Raw genomic sequence first — 20,116 nt, 5'->3', positions numbered from 1 at the left:
TAAAGTCAACAGTACAGATCTGTTCACCTGCTCGGACATTGATCTTCAGGAATGCAAAAGCTAAAAAAACTTAAGGAAAGGGAATGGCTTTTGGTGGCACTTAGTGCAAAGTTAAGCCCAGAGACACAAAGTCTGACAGTAAAAGAGGCAGGGATAGATGTGTACTTTTGCTAACTGCATCATAAGGACAGTTCAGATTATCTTCATTCTGGTCTACACTCCTGGCTGCTAAATATTAAGCCCTTTACTTTGGCTCTGGTGCTCTACAGTGCTGCCTGTTATCTGCACTATGTTATTTTGTACCTGGTTTTATTGACATGGCCCATGTTATTAACTGCAAGCTGTTTTTCCAGGGAAAATCAGATTATCTAGCCGACTCACAAGGAAGAGAAGGGGTGCCTCATGTATGTGAAACCCCTCTGTCTCCAGTCTTCAGGCAATTAACAAGCAGCTTTAATGAACTTGTGGGGAGGCAGCGCTTCCCTGTCTGGAACGGTGGTGGTTGTGACAATGGCAGGAGGGAAATGCTGGGGAGGGCAACACGACAATCATTAGCATCAGGAATGGGACATGCACTGGGGAAAAACATTGACTCTAAGGAGCAGGTACTGGATGTGGGCACTGAATCTGTTTGCCTTCTGTTTGAGACGATGCAAATCTGAATTACATGTAAAAAATCAGAGGAACAGCACCTGCAGCAAAATTACAGCAGGTTAGAAAAGGAAACAGGCTATGAAAATTGTCATCTACCATCTGTGCTGAAAAGCAAAAATAAAAAATTTAACCACTTATATAAATTAGTATTATTCCTACCAAAGTGGAATTACACTGGTGTAAAAACAAAGAAAAGTGAGGTCTCATAAAGAACAACAGCCCCTGGATTAAATCCATTATGGTGTAAACAAATGCATTCTACAGACCTCAAAGGATCATGCCTGCTTGTACACATGGTGAATTTGGTTCATTTTTCCCAGAGGCCTTTTTCCATTTTAAGTGTAGTGTGCATGCAGATGGCCAGAGCTACAACGGGGTGTCCAGCTGTGTACTAAAACTGTCAGCTTGACTTCAGCTGGACACAGTGTTGTGCTCTGCTGTGATTACATTTTTAAACTTGTATGGGAACAATATTTCAGCTCCTTGTGAACTTTGACTTTTAGATCCTCAAGCATCAAGATAAACATAAAAGGGCTTTTAATATTGATGGCTGGTGTTAACAGGATCCCTACTATAGCTGTTAAAGCAATGTGAGCTTGCATATGTACATACAGACTGGTATGTAGATATTATTGTTTTTATATATTCAAATATGCATGCTGCTGTTTGGTATGTCATTGGACACACATGCACAAGTGCAAAGAGTTATTAATGCTTATCATAATCCCTTAGAAATTAGACTCTGGCATGTGTTTGGCCTCAATTTATCTATCTTCCCTGAGGATCAATCTGCCTTTATTCTCAGGAGTGCTGAATAGCTGCTGCTCCTGAACACTAGGAGTTATGCATAATCACTTCATCTGAAAAGAGCTCACTCTGAGCTCTCACAAGCCTGCTTATGATGGGTCCTGGTCTGTTGGTGCTTCTCTTCAAATAAAAATATTCCCATTATTTGTCTGTGGTATTGTACCAGAGGATGAGTCCAATAATCATACCACTGGCAGCTGCTGTGCAAATGGAGCTGTGCAAAGCTTCACCTCAGGTCCCTTCCATCTTTGCCTGTCATGCTAAGAAATGTATTTTTGAAAACCTATCTCTGTCATTAAGAATGCTGAGTCCTTCTGCTGCTTTTCCAAACAGTGGCACCTCAGGCGTCTCTGGCTGTGTTGCAAATTTTCAGGGAAGCAAACGGGATGGTCACGGTGCACCTGCTTTTTGTAATTACAGAAGCATTACCTGGTACAAAAGAAGGTGGCCTTTTATTCCTCCTGGGGCTCTTTTCACTTGGGCAGCCCCTGTGAAGGGCAGAGATACCTTTGGTCCCTGCCATTCCTGGAGGTAGAAGGGAGCTCATGCTGCTGTGGCACTGCAAAAGGCCAGTGATGAACACAAGCCTCAGTGTCCTGATTTTGGCCAGAAAATGAGTGGGAATCATTGGCTGAGACCTAATGATACCCACAACTGATGAATACAGCAATTAAAGGGCATGATGACTGAGAGGAGAATTACATCACATGCCTTTCTAAGGCTAATCACCACAGACACAAAGGTTTTGCTCCTGTATTCAAATCTGTTTTACACAGATGCAGCCTGATGATCTGGTCCCAGGAGCAGTACTTTTAGTCTTTCCATGAGTCAGATTTGTGGGTTAAAAAAAACAAAACCTGTGACCAAGACAATGCCAGTGGCTTGGGCTCCTCTTGCAGATGGCTTCTTTGCTCCTGAGGACTGTGTTGGGAGCCAAGTTTTACAAGGGACATCCCAGGCAATCCCTTTGCCTGCAAGGATTGAGAGATGGGGTAGTGGGGGTGAGCCTGAGCAACCAAGCTGTTATAGGCCTCTCACATCACAAGAAGACTCAAGGCAAAGGAACCCTCCTTGAGTAGCAACCCTGAAGCTAGAGCAGCAACAACTTTAGACATATGAAAAAGTTTCACTGATCACTTATCACTGGCAAAGGGCAATTTTACACCAGGAGTCTTTCATGGCACCAGGAATCAGCCCCCATATTTATTTGTGATCATACACCCTTCACAGTTGTTCAAATTGGATTTATACATTCACACAGATTTTATTTTTTTATTTTTCAGGAGAAGAAAAGTAAATTCTGCTAAAAAAGACATTACATGATCTTGCCTACCATTGATTCCTGAATCATTTCCCAGTGAAAAAAAATCTCTAAAAGAAAGACCTGTCTCTCACTCTGTGCCTGTAGCATTCCTAATACATCCCGGTCCTGGTTTCCACAGCTCAAGACATCTGCTCACCCACACAAAAACCAGATAAGCATTAAGGTTTTGACAGTCTTCTCCTGACAACTTTGAGTGCAACACATCTAATACTGTCTTCACTCACACTCTGTCCAGCTTCAATGGCGCCAATCCCAATTTCTATCCAGGTTTACGGACAGAAAATCACATTTACCACTTACAAGACTGTAAAGTAGTTGGAAAATGATGCTGTGAGGCACTGCTGAGGCTGGTTTTGCAGACAGATTTTCTCCAGTGATGCTCAACCACTTGGTGGTGCTACAGAAAAGCTCTGCTTCGCTTTCTAAAGCAAAGCAGGTTTCTTCTCTTCCATCAGCAGTAACCAGAGAAAACATGAGATAAAGCTGTGGCAAGAAGCGTCCCTCTTCCTTTCTCTTTTCTCATTTGAGTACCGTCATTGCAACGGTCAGGTTGAAATCTTAGAAATCTAGCTATTGTATTTCTCCAGAGAATGTGTGTGTAAAGTTACAACCTCAGCCAATTCATTTCCCTCTGTTGGACATTTGATCTACATAGTTCCAATGGAGCTGAAAACTGGAGGAGAGATGGTGTCCTGGGAGAATTCACCCATTTAAAAATGAATGTGTCCCACACTACGCTTGCTTTTCTTGATGATCCAGCTGTAATTTTTCTTTTTCTCTGTCAGTAACGCTGGCAGGAATCAAGCAGATTGCATGTCCAAGAGCTCATGCCACAGTGACATAGAGCAGAGGATATGTGTCACTTGATGTAAAACCAGGGAGAGCTGGGCAATGACACCCCTTCATCTCTTTGGAATACCCCAGGCATACTTGTAGCTGCCAGCTGGTACACGGAGATGAAAGGTGAAACCCTTCTTTTTTATCAAGCCAGGGCAAAAAGGTGATGAAAACCCTGAGGGAACAAAGGTATTGAGCTTCGTGTCTAGGTTCTAAGGGAGGAAATGTCTGCTGCATCTGCCCCAAAAAGTAAGAGTGGGAAGGGGACTGAGGGAAGGGAACAGAAGGATGAGACAGACAGTATCATGATGAGGAGGGATGCACCTGGAGGGAGAAAATAAGTAATTTCCAGCTGTTTTGCAGCAGCAGCTGGTTTATTCTAGGTAGTGTAACTGGTCTCATCTTCATAAGCTTCAGTGCTGGCAAAGGCTCCTCTGTGAGCCCTCACAGAGATAAGCAGGAGCTGAGGTAAAGTGAGAAGGATTTGGTCTTGCTAAAGCAATGGTAAGTATGCAGAGGTCATGTTGCTTCTCTTATTAAATTTGAGTACTTTTTTCATCTTAGTAACAGACCTTCAAACATGCTCTTTGAAAATAACTGTCCTGTTCCATTAAAAAGAAATCTGTTTCTTTCTTATAATACAATCAGTGTCAGCAAAGCATTCTGCAGATCCAAGAAGATTTATTTCTGCATAATTCTTGGGAGGCAGGAAAGAGTATCCTAGTTCTTCAGGAGAGATAAGGAGACACAAGTTTAAAAGTGTTTTTAGGCCCTGGGCCAGATTTTCTGATTGGCCATAGATCATGGGGGAGATGGAGGCATCTCCTCAAACCTCTGTGGACTTGTTGGGGAGGGTGGCTCTTTCCTACAGCTAACATTGGCCAAAATGTGGTGCACTTTGCATTGTCACAGGCAAGCTGGTGGCATCAATGTGTTGCCTTGCACACATTGGGGGGTTAGGACTGAATCTTAAGATCTGTGTTGTCTTTTTGGGGTTGTTGAACAGTGTCTGTGGTTTCAGTGCAGGCTGGGGAAACCTGGGGGTGGCTGTCAGGTGGACCAGCTAGCATCAGCTCCAAAGAAAATGGCCTGTCAGCACAGCAAAAACATGTTCTCCCACCCTTAAAGCCCTCCATCCCAGGCCTGACACTCATGCTGCCGTGGGCCCAGCAGTAAGGACAGTGCTGGAGTCAGAGGGGCTGTCACTCTTGGATGACAATGCACGAGGGGCTGGCATCCTCTGCTCCCCTATACCCACTATGGGGACTTTAGAAATTTGCAATTCCCTTTATGCTGCATGAGAAGTACAAAGGAAATACAGAGAGTCACAAAACCTTCCCTCTCACGATTCCCTAGCCAGCAAAATGAAATTTTCATGCATAATGAGGCTTTGATCAAGTTTGTCACTTAGCCAATTTGCTATTGATGTAGAGTCCTCTCTGCTAGCAAACAGGCATAAAGAATGGGATTTTTAAAAGATCTAATAGAAAATTATATTTGGTTCTTGGGCATCTATACACAAACAGATTCATCTTCCATTTAACTGCTCTTGGTAGTTTGCTGCCTGAGAATTCTGGGTATGTCTTTTTCCTGTGAAAGTCATGCTGGATCGTTGGTACACATCCTAAAGCCATAATACTCTGTTTACATCTTTCTAATCACTTACCATAAAATTATTATGTTGCCATTAACATTTTTTTTTATTATTTGACCTATTTTTTACAAGTTTTAGAAAATACTATTTTCTAAAGCCAGGAAGTGGCTGCAGACAAATGAAAAGTAAACAAAATAAAGCTAAAGGAAGCTGGCAGTCTCTGTGCTGAATCTATTTTTTAATTTAGTACTGTTTTGACTTTGACAAATTAATGACCAATGAAGGAAAAAAACAGCCAGTCTTACAGCTATGAATTGAGTATTTCAGATGGAATTTAAAGGGAGGGGGGCAGGATGAGATGATTTCTCCATGTCAGGTTGTATCCCCAGCATGGAGCCTGTGGCAAGGGCATGGAGTTGTCCACAGTGCCCGAGAATCTCCAAAAGGGGAAAGCACTGTCTTTTGAGAAGGCATGATTCAGTCCTTTCTCCCCTTTGTCTGTGGAGGGCAAGGAGGTTACTAGCCAGCCTGCAGCACCTGTGGGCAAAGAGGGACTAGAGAGCCATGTTGTCATCTATTCCCTACAGATCTGTCTCCCAACAGGAGTCAGGTGGCACACAGTGCCCATTTGCCCACTCGATTTGAACTACATACCCACACTGCCAATGGAAGTGACGCATGTTATCAGTCAAATATAACAAGTGCTGCTCTGTCTGGTGGGGTAAACTGTATGTCATAATATGGTAATGTCATGGGGTCCATTTTTTGGTAACTAGGCAGGATTTGCTGTCATTATCCCTGATATCTGCCAGTCAGTGACAGTCTTGCGGAAAGGTTTGTCCAGGTGTATCCAAAGGTATGAACATCTGGTAACTCACTGGTGACACAGGCAACATGACTTTTAGCAAAACATCTTGCCCTTAATCTTCTTCACTCTAAAAATTATGTATATTTAAGAAAAAAAGAGATACTTTTATCTATGTTTTTTTTTATTCCCTATATTGTTAGAGCAGCTTTAACCTGATATTTCCAAGAAAACTGGTTATGCATCAAACAGTGGTATGAAAAGAGCGTTACAATCTAGACACAGATCCACAGACCTCAACATCAAAACAAAAATCATGTGCAAAACATACTCTTGGTTTTCTACTCAAAAGCCACAACTAAGGCTAATACCTCTCTCCTTGTGAAATCTACCCAGTGGCTGCGGTATCTCCATTCAATCAGACAGGGCAGGAAATCCCAGAGTCCTGGAGGGATGTATCTGCCCCATCTCATCCATGAGTCATCCAGGATGAAGGGGTCACAGTGGCAAAAGTTCATGCTTCCCCATTATGTTCCCACACAAATATCTCTGAGTAAAGGCCCTGAGGCACACAGCTCCCCAGCGCAGCCTCCAGCAGGATGCCACCCGCTCTGTCACCACCTCAGCTGCATTTTCCTCCCTCTGCTCCGGGTGCCTCCTGGCCCCAAACCACCCCAAACTGGTGGTGACTGCACAGCTCCACCCTTTCCCACCACAAGCCGCGAGCACCACTGAACACCACCTCTGTTTACAGGATAAGGGCCTGTGGTTTCACCACCAAAACCCAACGGGACGACGCCTTGCTTGCCTGCACCATTGCACCAGGCGAGCTGGGGCTGGAGGAGCCGAGCAGTGGTGGCTGGGGATGACCACTGGTGGTGATGCCTTGGAGGAACTGTGTGCCCAGAGCAGCTGTTCCCAGTGTGGTGCAGATCTGGCTGCCTGCACACGGCCCAATGGTGGGAAATGACGCCGTCAGTCAGTCTCTTAAAATAAGGGCAAAAAACCAGAAAACAGCGGAAGTGACGGAATTGAGGGCAGTGAAGGGAAGTGATGAGAGGAGGGGACCGTGCTGCCAAATGACTCAGTTATGTTTTAAATGTCTTTTTTTTTTGCAGTTTGTGCTATTGGAATGTGCAATCCACATTACCTGAAGTAACTCTCTGCTCACAGTGTTGCAACTCGTATGTGAATTTTAATCCTGAAATGAATAATGTGCAGGAAGAGAGAGGAAGCTGGTAATTTGGATTGTATTGCTAATATATTTAATAAAATTGATATAAAGTAACACCACAGAGTTTTACTGAAAGAACATCTAAACTGAATGAGAAATAGAAAAGCAGCAGAGGAAGGAATTGTGTGCTCAGTCCTTCTCAAAGGTGTGCAACAGAAAAGACACTGAGCCTCAACTGCTACATTTCAGTTTTGTCTTCTGTGCAATTTGGGTTGTTTCTTTTCACTTCTCTGGTTTTGAGGGCCTCAGTTTAGCAATAACAGTGGGGAGTTTTGAGGAAATGTTGACTGCACAAAAGCAGATTTTTTATGGATAAAATCATGTGGCATAAGCATACAGACAATCATGTGCACATGTAAACAAATTTTCAGATCTGGAGATGTAGATTGAGCAGGTGACTGCTATCCTCTGTGCTATGGATATCCCAATAAAATATATCAAGCAGCAGACTAAACGAAACAGTATTACAGATAAAAATTATAACACATTAATTGTCTGTATTCTCAGGGAAAGCCACAGAAGCAAAAGCTTGAGGCTTGGGAATGGAATTTTAAAAGGTATTTTATGGACAATACAGCTCTCCTATTCAAAATCTTATAGTCTTATGAAGAACCCCAGTCTCAATTCCAGAGTCCTCTCCAAGAAGGTATTACAAGTATTCCTCAGTTTCTTCACTGCTCATAAAGCTCTATAATGGGTCTGGGATCAGATTCAGAGGGCTTAATTTCACTTAAGTCTTTATTCTTCCTACTGCATGGACAACTCAAGAGTCCTGGCACCAATCAAAGAACAAGAAGAGATACGTGAATTTAGATGGATGTTATAACCTCTGAATGTGGGCAGTGATCATTACTTGACTGAAATATTGTTTTAATAGTGAACGGACATCTCTGGATGCAAAGACACCTCAAAAGACCATTACTTGTCAAGGCAAGGTTTTTTTCTATGGCTCACTACAGAGAAAATCAGCATTACAGTCTTAATCCTGAACTTTCTTGACTCCTGCAATTTCCATGAAGCATGCAATTACAAGGATTGGATGTGATCTGCCAAGGTAGATAATATACAGATACCTGCCACAGCAACCAGATGGATGCCAGCTGTCTTTGCCAGCACTGCTTTCCAAAGGATAATCCCTTTCCTTGAGTGGAACACATTAACCATGCTTTCACTTCATCAGATCAAACAGCTGACTCTCAGCAGGTACTTAACACAGAAGAGACAATTCCATTGAGAGAATGTCCTCCAGTTTCGACTGCCAATGTCATCCAGTACCTTCCAATGATTTGAAAGTCATGTCATCTTTAGATCTGCAGTGTGGACAGTGCTGAACACTAAAGCTGGGTCCACCAAATGCATACACCCACACTTGGCTTGATCATCAAACACAAGCAGTCAAAGCAACTCAACTGACTTAACCGTGGTTATGTTTTTCTCCATGTACAGATTATAGAGCTCAGCAGAGAGGACTGAAACCTAAGGGAACAGGATATGAGTATCCAAGAGCACATGTCCATTGCATCCACGAAGCCCTATAGTACCCATTCCTCCTCTTTCCTCTATTATACACTGTAGGGAACAGTCAAGAAATGTATTCCAGCTCTTCAACAGCCCCCAGAAGCCAACCTCTGTAATGGTGGCAACAACACTGTTAAACAATTCACAAAAACTGGACAATGCTGAAGAGAAAAAGGTCTGAGTACAGATGATACCATCTCACCAAGTTCAGTTGTCATATGCATAATGCTTGCACAGAAAGTATCTGGCCTCAGCTGGTAAATTAAGTATTTTAGCAAGTATCTTTGAAATCTTGTTTTGTTTTGCTTTTATTTAGCTCAATACATGGAATGAATTAATATCAGGTCTGTGAAATTCATGTTGCATTATAGACGCAGTCAATTTTTTGAGAAGCCCTAAATATTTGACTGAGTTCTATTTATCTATTCTAGATAGAAAATAAGTTGTGCTGTTTTGAAAGTTCATGGCAAAAATAATCCTAAAAATGCACTGAATTTTATAACAATTTTTTACTGTTCGCATGTTGCAACCTTTTAACATAATTTTCCAACCCACACTGACTTAGGAGGGTAAGCCTACTGAAATCAATGGCTTTTTGTTATTATTGTGATAATCTGTATAGTTTAGATTTTGTAAAACATATCCTCCAATACTGTTTTGCAAATTAGAGCCTAATCCTATTTCCTTTGAAGCTGGCTAGCAGAAGTCTGATGGTTTCAATGGGAGGATCATCCCTTTTTGTGAATAAGGAAAAGCAGTTATGTAAAATAATATTGTCAGAAAGGAAGAATTCCCTAGTGGTGTCTACAAACTCAAAGAACTGAAGTTCTCACCAAATGTTTATCTCAGAAACAATGAAATACTACATGTTTTACACAGACTTGCTAAAAATTGAAAGAAAACATCTCTGTATGTTGGTAATACGTTCAAACATATGTATACATCTCTATTTATCATTATTTTCAATGATCATTGCTATTACACACGAGCACAGAAAGTTTCTTTTGTCCAGTTTTAATTTACACATCTGATTTGCTCCATGTCCACTGGCTTCCCATTTAAGAGCATGCAAATTTTAAAGGAAAAGTGGTATTTCTAATGCTACATAGTACCTGTGCTTATTCCATTACAAAATCATCAGTTTCAATTTTGGAGTTTCTGGTGATTTATTATGCTATCTCTCCAATCACAATCCAATATATAGCAATGATTTATAACATATTTCCTCAAAACTGATGATTTCCATGAAAGTGATGATGTATGCTTCCAAGCAGCTAGAAGGGACCACTCCTGGGGATATTACCAATGCTCATGAGTACAACATAATGAAACCTATTTTCATCATGAGCATTCATGCTTTTCTGCTATTCAACAGGTATAAAGGACCTGAATACAGGCTATGCTGAGCTTCAGCCTGAAGGGAGCTTCCAGACTGTCTGACAACCAGAGCTGGACACTTCCCTGCTGCCTCTGGGGGGCCCCAGCTGCTCCTGCAGCACGGTCAGCTGGCACAAGACAGAGCAGGACCCGGGCTGTTCTCCTCTTTGGTGGGACTAGGGCTTGCACCGGACATGCAAAACCACCAGGCAGTTGTCACTGTCATCTTGACAGACTGCTGCACCCCTGGCACCCAGCAAGCCTGAGACTCTGATTTAATCTGCTTAAGTGAAGTTGCGCAGAGGTGAACACATGCCAGGACAATTTTTCACTTCTCCTGGCAGTCAAGGGCACCCCTTCACGTTCCCTGTGCTGCCAGCCCCTCTCCTAGGTCCCTCCTGCCCCTTGCTGCTGCTGCTGCTGCATTCCCACCCCTGTGCCAGTCCTTACTTGCAGCAGGTCTGTCCCACATTCCCACACATGGATGTCTCATGAGGCATCCCCTCAAATGTGAGAAGAGCTATGTAAGTGGGTTTCAAACTAGGGGCATGGAAGTCAGCCAGGGCAGTAGCAGATGTCCCCTCTGTCCCTCTCCTGCATGTTCAGGGAGCCCAGGCATTGCTTTATTCTATGCCAGCTGGGGGGAATGCAGCAGTACTTCAGAGCATTAAAATAAAACAACAAAAACATCCAAGCTACAAATGTCATCTTGCTTCTTACAAAGAGAAGGTCACAGAATTCTTGTGCTTTCCCCATTTAAGTTAATGGAAGGGGCTTAGGAAGAGGCTACAGGAGGAAAATGTGTGGGTTTTGTTTGTTTGTTTGTTTTAATAGTAACAGAGTGAAACTTCCCTTACCTTTCCTGCTTTGGAATAGCCACTTTCTGGTGCATTCTGTGAAAGAGATGTTAAATTTCATGCTCCAGACTTACATGAATATCAGGCTTCCAAAGATCAAGAAGCCAGCTCAGGAGATGTTTCTTCTGACTGTAGCAGAAGTTCTTTCTGTCTTCTTCAACCCTTGTGGCATGTTGCTGGCTCCTGCCAGGAACAGGGTTCTGCACTAGGCAGACTTGCCTTGAGCCAGCTGGACACTTTCACTGATCCAAAAATGAAGGTGTAGTGATGTAATTACACAGAAACTTCTGTTTTCCAGTTCAGGTCAGAGAAGGTAAGGCTGCAGCCTCAGGGCAGAGTGTTCACAGTCTCAGGAAGAAACCTTGCGGAAGTCCAGCTTTACACACAGGCCCAGTGAGTTAGAGGAACCAAAGGAGAATCCTCAGCAAAGCTGGTGCCTGGGTATCACCCCATCCCCTTGACACTCCAGAGTTAGTTACCTTTGCCAGGAGCTAGCCAGAAAAACTGTCTTGAGCACATGGATCAGCATCTGTATCAACACTCTCCCAGCAAACTGGAAGGGATGGGGCCACTGGCTCCTGAAATTCTGTGCCTTTATATTGCTGTGACCACAAAGTGGAACCCAAGATTTCAAAAGGTCTGTGTGTTACTTGCTCAGAGCAGACAATCCCAGCGCTAATCTGCACCTTAAGAACAGTCAGTGGGAAAGAGACACTGAACCAGGGCTCTCACTTGAAAGTCTTGGTTTTGGTTCAGAAAACTGGCCATAGTGGAGAAAGCCCGAATGACTCCACTCCATGCAAATTTCCCAGTTCTGCCACAATCGATCATCTGTCTTCTCTGGCCACATACTTGGGGGATGGCTTCTCTAAAGAGAAGATGTGACTCGTCTTAACCTTGGCAACAATTTGTATGTATTAAGTTTTCAAGCTGTATTTGTGAAACAAATAACCCTTACTTTAAAATGAAGAAAGTGTAAAACCGATGCATTGTTTGTATTTCAAAGATCCCGAAAGCAGACAATAGGTGTTCCTCAGCTCTTGGCGCAGATTTGCAAGTCAACCACAGCAAGACCGGGCCCAGGAAGGTTTCTCGCCGGCAAAACCTTGTGTCTCAGGCGAAAAGTGCCTGCTCATGCCAAACACAGGCGGCACCTGGGCGGCCTGTGTTTTTTCTGCGAGCTCCACCAACATAGAAACCCTACAGGAAGCCCTCGCCCGCTTGGTGAATGGGGAAAATCAGACGTTTTCTGGAAAAAAAGAACTTTCCAGACCTTAATTCGGTGCAGGCTCGCTCGGGCCGCCGCCCGCCGTCCCTGCAGGTGCACACGCCAGACCCCCGGGGCCGGGACTCCGGCTGGCCTCAGCGCGGCCCCGCGGGGCTCACCCCGGGGGATGGGCCCGGGGCTCGGACCCGGGGATCGGCCCGGGGGATGGGCCCGGGGCTCGGACCCGGGGATCGGCCCGGGGGATCGGCCCGGGGATCGGACCCGGGGATCGGCCCGGGGGATCGGCCCCGCGGGGCCGGGGATCGGCCCGGGGATCGGCCCGGGGGATCGGCCCGGGGATCGGCCCCGGGGATCGGCCCGGGGCTCGGCCGGGGGATCGGCCCCGGGGATCGGCCCCGGGGATCGGCCCCGCTGAGGCGCCTTCCAGCAGCCCGGGGAAGCCGCCGCGGAATCCCCCGCCTCCCCCTCACAGCGATCCGCCCCCGCCCGACCTGCGGCTCCCGGGGCGGGCCGGGCGGAGGGGCCGCCCCACACCGGTGCCGCCGCCGGGGCGGGCGGCAGGGAAAGGGGCGGAGAGCGGGGGCGCCGCCACCGCCCCCCGGCCTGCCCCGCCCGCCTCACGCCGTGCTGCCGGAGCGGGCGCGGGGCCGAGGCAGAGGCGGGGAGGCCGGCGGGGCGCTCACACCGCGCTCGCCGCCGCCGGGCATGGAGGGCACCGAGGCAGCCGCCGGCAGCAGCAGCCGCCGCCTCAGCGGCCCCTGCCCCGCCCAGCCCCGCTGCTCCTCCTGCGGCCCCGGCCCGCCCGGCGGCGAGGCGGCAGCGGCGGCCATGGAGGAGTCGGTCGGGGCGCCGCCGTCCCCGGAGATAACGGCGGCGAGGAAGCAGCAGGGGGTGAAACGGCATCACCACAAGCACAATCTGAAGCATCGCTATGAGCTGCAGGAGACCTTGGGCAAAGGCACCTATGGCAAAGTCAAGCGGGCCATCGAGAGGTTCTCTGGCAGAGTGGTAAGGCAGGCGGAGCGGCTTCTCTCTGCCTCTTTCTCTTATATATACAGGTATATGTGAGACGGGATTCCAGCGGCAGTTTCGGAACGGAGCCTGCCGGGGGCATCCCCTCAGGAGCCCCGTCCTGTGCGGGACTGGCGGCTTGTGGCGAGGCGGGGACCCGCTCAGCATCACACCCGGGCTGAGCTTTGTTCACGGTGCCAGCCCTGCACAGGGACTTTCATCCGGGAGTGGTGGTGGAGGTGCTGTAGCAGCGCATTGGTACATTTGGAAGGGATATGTTATTATTGGAAAAAAATTGGGTGGTTTTTTGTACTGTTGTGGTGGTTGGTTTTGGGGTTTATTTATTTATTTATTTAAACATGCGGGTCCACTGTGAATAGGTGTTTTTTTTTTTTTTTTTTTTTTTTTTTTGTTTCCCCAGTGGAAATTCAGAATATTCTCTTGATTTTCCCCCAGTGGAAATCCACAATATTCAATTGACAACATTCTCTTTTGGAGAAACCTGTCACATCCCCTGGCTGAACAATACCGCTCACAAAGTACTGTCAGAAAGGAAAACGTTTGCTTCTCTGCTTAAAAAAAAAAAAAAAAATAGCCACGATTCGGTCATACTTATGTGACCTGAACTTTGCTGACACCTAAAAAAAATTGCAGGGACTGCAGCACCCACCCCGTTGGTTTTTACGATCCAATTCACCGCTCAGCGGTGCCGGCTGGCTCCAGCCTTCAAGCAGCCCGGGGCTTGTCCAGCAATAACTCAGCTTCAGCATTTCCTCACTGCTGCAGCGCTCCGGCCGGCCGCAGAAATGCAATTGAAGCAGAGTTCACGTTAGAATTATTGTCATTTTTCCTTCCCAGAAATACGTAACTATCCACAGAGGGCAGGCGAATGAGAGGCAGGCGTCGTTGTGTTAAAGAAATAGGTGTTTTTCTACAGAGGTCTTCGTCCTGAAGTACACTACTTGAGTTTACACTAGACTTCATCTAAAAGCAAGGCATTTCCCTGGTGACGTTACGTTTATCTTTCCCTTTCAGTAGCTGGGGAGCTCAGCACGCACCCAGAGGCAGAAGGATCTGTAAAACAGAAAATGAAATTTCAGATGCTATGACTTTAATAAGGAACACTTACTTTTTGCACTGAATATCTTTTGTGTCGACAGTGAAAATGAGAGTTCCAGCCAAGTTGTAGACTCATATCATATATGCTTTCAGTTTATTAGCTCGTTTGGAGGCTGGCTAAAGATGGACATCTCTGCACATGCTCACTCTAAGTCCATGATTTTTAAAGTTTGCTGTCTTGGCTGTTTTACAACTTGAGGCTACCAAAAGCTTCAGGGCTATATTATATGCTGTTATTTTTTAAGTAGATTCGTTTTGAGTTGCACTATAGAATGTAGCAAATAAGTTGAAAACATCTCTTTTCAAGGAGTTGAGAAGTTAACAAAAAAAAAGGTGAAAGTAATGTACCATGAGATTTGGCTTTGGAAAGAGCCCTCAGAGAGGAAAGGATGTAGACTAGATGTGCGTCTCATCTAATCAACATCACACCAAATCATTCCATATTTTGCTAACTGTCAAGCTCTTCAGCTGCACATTTAAAGGATACTTTGATGTTATGAATTTATATGGCTAATGCCATCTTGAAACGGAGAGAGTGAAAATCAGAATACCTATGCAATCTTTAAATGCAATAGAAGTTAAAATTCGCTGTATCAGCTGGTATGTAGAAGATGAACAAGTTCTTACCAGGGTGTGAGTTTTTTACTGGAGTAATGCAAGCCTTGGCGTGTGGCACTTCGTAATTATTAACTAGTCTGCAGGCGAGTCCTGGTGTAACGTGTCTATTTAAACTGTAACATCTGTGAGTGTATGTAAAGTATCCACAGTTTGTCTGCCTGCAGAATAAAAGCTAGTTGTTCAGGAATCCAGCCAGATCTCAGTGAATGGAAAGCGCTTCTTGTTTTCTCACATTTGCCTTGTCTGGCTGTTACTGTGAACACTGATTCCTTTCCGTGGGTGAGATAAGAGAACCAACGGGACGACTGATCAGAGATGGGCAATTTTTCTTTTTTTTTTTTTTTTTCCAGCTCTCTTTCTCTTCCCTTTCCTCTTCTCAGTTCTTATTAGTGGCGGTGTTTGCATCATCCACGAGCAGGTTGGACCAGATGCTGCCGTGTCCAGCAGGGGATGCACAGAGCAGGGGATGTGGCTGGCAGTCTGTTGCACCGTGCCAATCCTGTTGCAGCTGGCAGCCAGCGTCCTAAGGGTGCTCTTGTCCAGGCTGTTTGCTTTCTATTCTTCTACCGGTTTAGCTGATCTTTCTTTATCCAGTGGTGAGCAGGTATTTGAAGCTGTATGGTAACAGATTGCAAAGCTGGACCTTGTGTTCCCATTCATCAGTCTTGTTCAAGCAATCCTCCTGTTTGGCCTTTCCACTTCTCTTGTCTGTCAAGAATTTCTTTCACTGTATGGCATTTAATAAAGAGGTTTGCATGGTTACCTAGGCTTTTAATGTGAAGCACAAACTTTGGATTTGTCGTCATCTGTATAAACAGAACTCAGAAATGAAATAAACTGGCAGGTTTGGGTAAATAAAGTAAAACCAGTGTGAGAAGACAGTTCAATGCATAGTACAGATGTGCTTTAATCCTGTGCCATTAGAAATCAGTAACAGGATTTCTGTTGACTTGAATGAAAGTAGTACTTGGCACGTGTTAGCAGGTTACAGGCTTGTTCAAATTGTTACTCCTCTTAACTTTAACTTTATTGTCTTTTCTTATAACGCAGTGGAAACGTGATCATAAAGTTTCCTGCCATAAAGCTCCGGGGTAGATTGTATGATACAGCTGGTTTGTTATTGGAAACAACTTAGGTGAATTTGTGCATTAGTTACCACAGTGACTACAGACAGTATTGCATGCTGCGTGGAGCAGTTAAAATATTGCCCAGTATATGATGTATGAGGTGCCTTATTTTGCCAGCAAGGTTTCTTCATTAGTGCTGTCTCAGTATGCACAGTTGTAACTTACGACATTTTAAATTAGGGCACCTGTTAGCAAGTGTAAGGATGAAGAGATGATATCTCAAGCCTATGAAGTAACACTCATGTTGATGTTTCTGTGGGTGTTTTTTCCACTTATCGTCTTGCAGATGTTAAACCAAAGAATGGAACTTTTGTTCATGTTATGTGTTCAATATTTGTTAGCCAAGAAATCCACACTTAGGCTTATTTCAGCCTTGCTTCAGGTGTGTATTGATCACCTCTGGTTGGTTCTGTGCCTGGTGCATGAAGATGGTAAATGTTGCTGGATTCTTTGAGTAAGTGATTCCACTGGAGTCAATACTCATTAGAATGCAAATTTGAATTACTGATAGGTGTTTTCTGTTTTGCTGCTTGCGAAAGCCAGGGAGTTTGTCTCCCTTTCTCTCCCTAGGCTGCTCTTGGGAGAAATGGGAGTAGCTGCAGGAGCCTGCCTCCCCTCCACCTTCATCTGCTTCTTTCTGCCTGAGCCATGACGTCTTTTCTTCCTCCTCACCAGCAGGTGGAGGAAGCACTATTCTCCTCCAGCCGTTCCTCCAGAAAGTTAATTATTTTGGGAATTGTTGACAAGCAGCAGCCCAACATGAGGAACAGGCACGTGGTGCATATTTGGACAGGCACAGTTGTGGTGACTGCCGTATGTTATTTATCTCTTCTGCATATTAAGTGCAGGTAGAAGGATGTTGCCAAATGAAATTGATTTCTGAATGAAAATCTTGTAAAAACCCTCAAACTTAAAAGCAACCAATTGTTTTATTTACAATGGCAGTGCAAGTCTTTTCTTTTAAAAAGGTCTGCTTCTTGATGAGTTTGAAGGGTTGCACAGGGTCTTTGAAACCTGGAATAGCAACAGATCACGTGAAAGGAGGACCTTTGTTTTGCTGATTGTATTTCTCCATATCATGACAAAACTAAAACATGAATACCAACAATGACAGCTCTGTCAGTCCAGTAATTAAGGCCTTGTTGGCCACACAACCATATGTTTGCTTGCAGTGGGGTTTTTGTACCCTGTATTTATAACAGGGTAAAAGTGTGCTTGTGGGTCACTGAGGGCAGTGAAAACCAGGTGAAACATTTGTCCCAGTTCTCTTACCTGTGCTGTTGATATCACAGAAAATGTCAGTATCCCTCTGATGGATGTGAATTCTTTTATCTTTAATGATTAATTTCCATTTTTGGCCCTGAGAACTCCTTCTTCAGTTAGCACTTGGGTCACTGCTTCCTATTGATTTTTATCTTGGTTGCTCGATGTGCATCTTCTGCAGGACAATGTCCAAATTTATTTCTGTTTATTTCTTTTGGGATTCTTTGTTGCTCTTACTAAGATATCTTCCTTTGTGGCAGACACAGGTATAAGTATCTGCACAACGCTGCTGTGATGTGAAGTTGTCTGTACACTACTTTGCTCAGCAGGTTCCTGATTCGTGAATGTGGCTTCCAGAGCTCTGCTAATACACTTCAATTATAGTAACAGTAGCTTGTGTTGCTAGCCCATTTTATACATGAGAAAGGAAAAACTTGCAAATTAAAGCCAAAATCAGCAGAAATTTCAGCTAGTTTGGGGTACACATCCTGATCTATAGAGAGTATGTAACATCAGGGTCCTGTAGATGACACCCCTCCTTCCTGCAGAGCTCAGCCTGCCTCCTGCCTCTCTCTTTACCCGGGTCTTTTGTCCCTGTGTGACATCCAGCTTTGGTCTCCATTCCTGACCCTTTTATACTCCACTGCCTCCCTCTTTTGTTGTGCATGCCAGCGTGGTGACCCGCGCAGGGCGTGCAGCTTTGCTCCCTGCTTCCAAGCTGGCAGCTGTGGTTGTGGCTGCTGCAGGCACCTCTCCTGCCACGCTGCACTCAGGAGGCCACAGGCTCCTCAGGGCAAAAGGGATTCTTGCAAAACATATCACCTAAATCTTATGCATGTATGTATGTATGTGTGTGGACGTATGTATGTGTTTATTTATTTGTTTAAGGTGAATACTTCAAACCGAGTTCCTTTAGGGACTCGTAATGGGACTAAATCTGGACAGTGTTTTCATGGTGCTGAAGGCGTGTTAGTGAAACTCAGGTCATGCTCTGCATGCATGGAAATTCTAGATCTGGAATGAACAGAAGTTGGAAAGAGTATATGGGCTTGAAAATAGTTTTGCTGTTAATTTGTTATTTGTTCCACCCTTAACTATTGGATTCGTTCTGAGATTGTGGGTTAACAAAAAAAGCAAAAAAAAAGAACAGCAAATGGAAAAAAGCCCAGTGGAATTATTCTAATGTAATTCATGGTGAATATTGTGGACTTAGTACCGTAGGAGTAGTTACTACCTGGTTGTATCAAATTGCTGCAGTGTTCATATAAACACTTGGATAAATGAAATGCCAAAGAAGACCTCGACATTAAGGGGTGCAGACGGAAATAACTGATTACATGCATAACTTTGCATGAAGGTCATCAGGAGAAAGGCACTAGAACAGAATGCTAGTTTTCTGCACGGAGAATTTCTGTTGGAGAAGCAGTTTTGTTCAGGGGAGTATGGGTCAGTGGTATGAAAGTCTGAATTAATGGCTAGCGAGTAAGGGGTCGTCTGAATATGTTAGTTTGTCAAATCTTTTACCAAATTAAAGAACAGCATGTTCTTTGAGCTTTGAGTGAAGATCAAGTGATATTCTTTGGATGATGTTGTGCTTCCTTATAGGTGAAGAAATTAAGTTTTCAAGGGACTGTTGCCTTATTTTTTTTTCTCCCGCATTGGATTAAACAGTTTTCGGTAGATAATTAACTTCCCTGTGTCTCAGTGTATTCCTTTCTGGAAGGGTTAGTATGGGAGAGTTAGACTAATGAACAGGGCATGTTTTGGCTTGGTGCATTACCTAGTGTGATTACCTCTATCTGTGAAATTTCACAACAGAATTTGAACCAATGTTTTTAATGCAGATTTCAGCTAAAAACACTATAAAATGCCTAAATGTTTTTACAAATGGTTTCACAGCACCATGTGCTAGAGAACACAAGAGAATGGAAATTGCTTGTACATAGTCTTTCATTAGATATTTGCTAAAATGTATTGCATTTTTTAGTGACATGTGTTCTAAAAATTATTATTATTTCTTTCAGGAACCACAATGTAGATTTGCCATGTGGAGACAATTATTGTATATATTGTAGTTTGGGGTCATACATGTTGAATAAAACTGTGTGGAATGTGCAGTTCTTGTGAACAATTGTTTATTCTTTACAGAACTGTAATTGTAGTTAGTCTGTGTTTTGTCTGGTAAATAAGTAACTAGAGAGTCTCTGCTGTAGTGAGGAATTGGGAGGAGACATGCGGTGGCCAGAACAGTGCCAAGGCAGAATGACAAATGTGTGGGTTGAAAACCAGCTCTGGGTATATCAGTCTTAAACACCAGCAGGTGAATGTGTGTACAGCCATGGTTATCCAAGTGTAGAGCATATGGGACACATTTCCAAAACCTGCATACCAGACATTCAGAAACTGGTTAATGACCTTTGCTTTGACACGGGCATCTCCCTGGTTCTAGTCTCTCCCTCCTGTACCATGCTAATGTACTCTCTGTCTACATGAACTGGGATGCTGATGTCAAAGCACCTCCTCTTGCTGTGCAGCTGTGCTCCTCTCATCAGGACACTATTCTCCGTGTTGTCGTCTTGTCTGTTTTCCTGTGAAAAGTGGGACCAACAATGTTCTCTGCCACAGCTCTGAATGATTCTCTGAAGCCAGAGGTGCAGGATTGCCTCCAGGCTTGGGGTGGGAAGTAGCTTACAGCATGGATAGTAAAAGCCCGTGGTGGCTCCTCAGTGTGCTGGCCAGAGCC

At 44.5% G+C, this 20,116-nt stretch overlaps 1 protein-coding gene across 1 annotated transcript in view; it reads left to right on the top strand.

Annotated features, from left to right (window-relative positions):
• The first annotated feature begins 12,855 nt into the window (after positions 1 to 12,855).
• Positions 12,856 to 20,116, top strand: part of NUAK1 (NUAK family kinase 1) — a 46,683-nt gene continuing 39,422 nt past the window's right edge. The window contains exon 1 of the mRNA XM_066319968.1: positions 12,856 to 13,243. Within this exon, the coding sequence (XP_066176065.1) occupies positions 12,941 to 13,243 (303 nt within the window). The 5' untranslated portion in view covers positions 12,856 to 12,940. The remainder of the gene's footprint in view (positions 13,244 to 20,116) is intronic.

Source organism: Sylvia atricapilla, chromosome 5 (genome assembly GCF_009819655.1).
Source record: "Sylvia atricapilla isolate bSylAtr1 chromosome 5, bSylAtr1.pri, whole genome shotgun sequence".
Taxonomy (NCBI): Eukaryota; Metazoa; Chordata; class Aves; order Passeriformes; family Sylviidae; genus Sylvia; species Sylvia atricapilla.
This window is presented reverse-complemented; position numbering and strand designations above follow the sequence as displayed.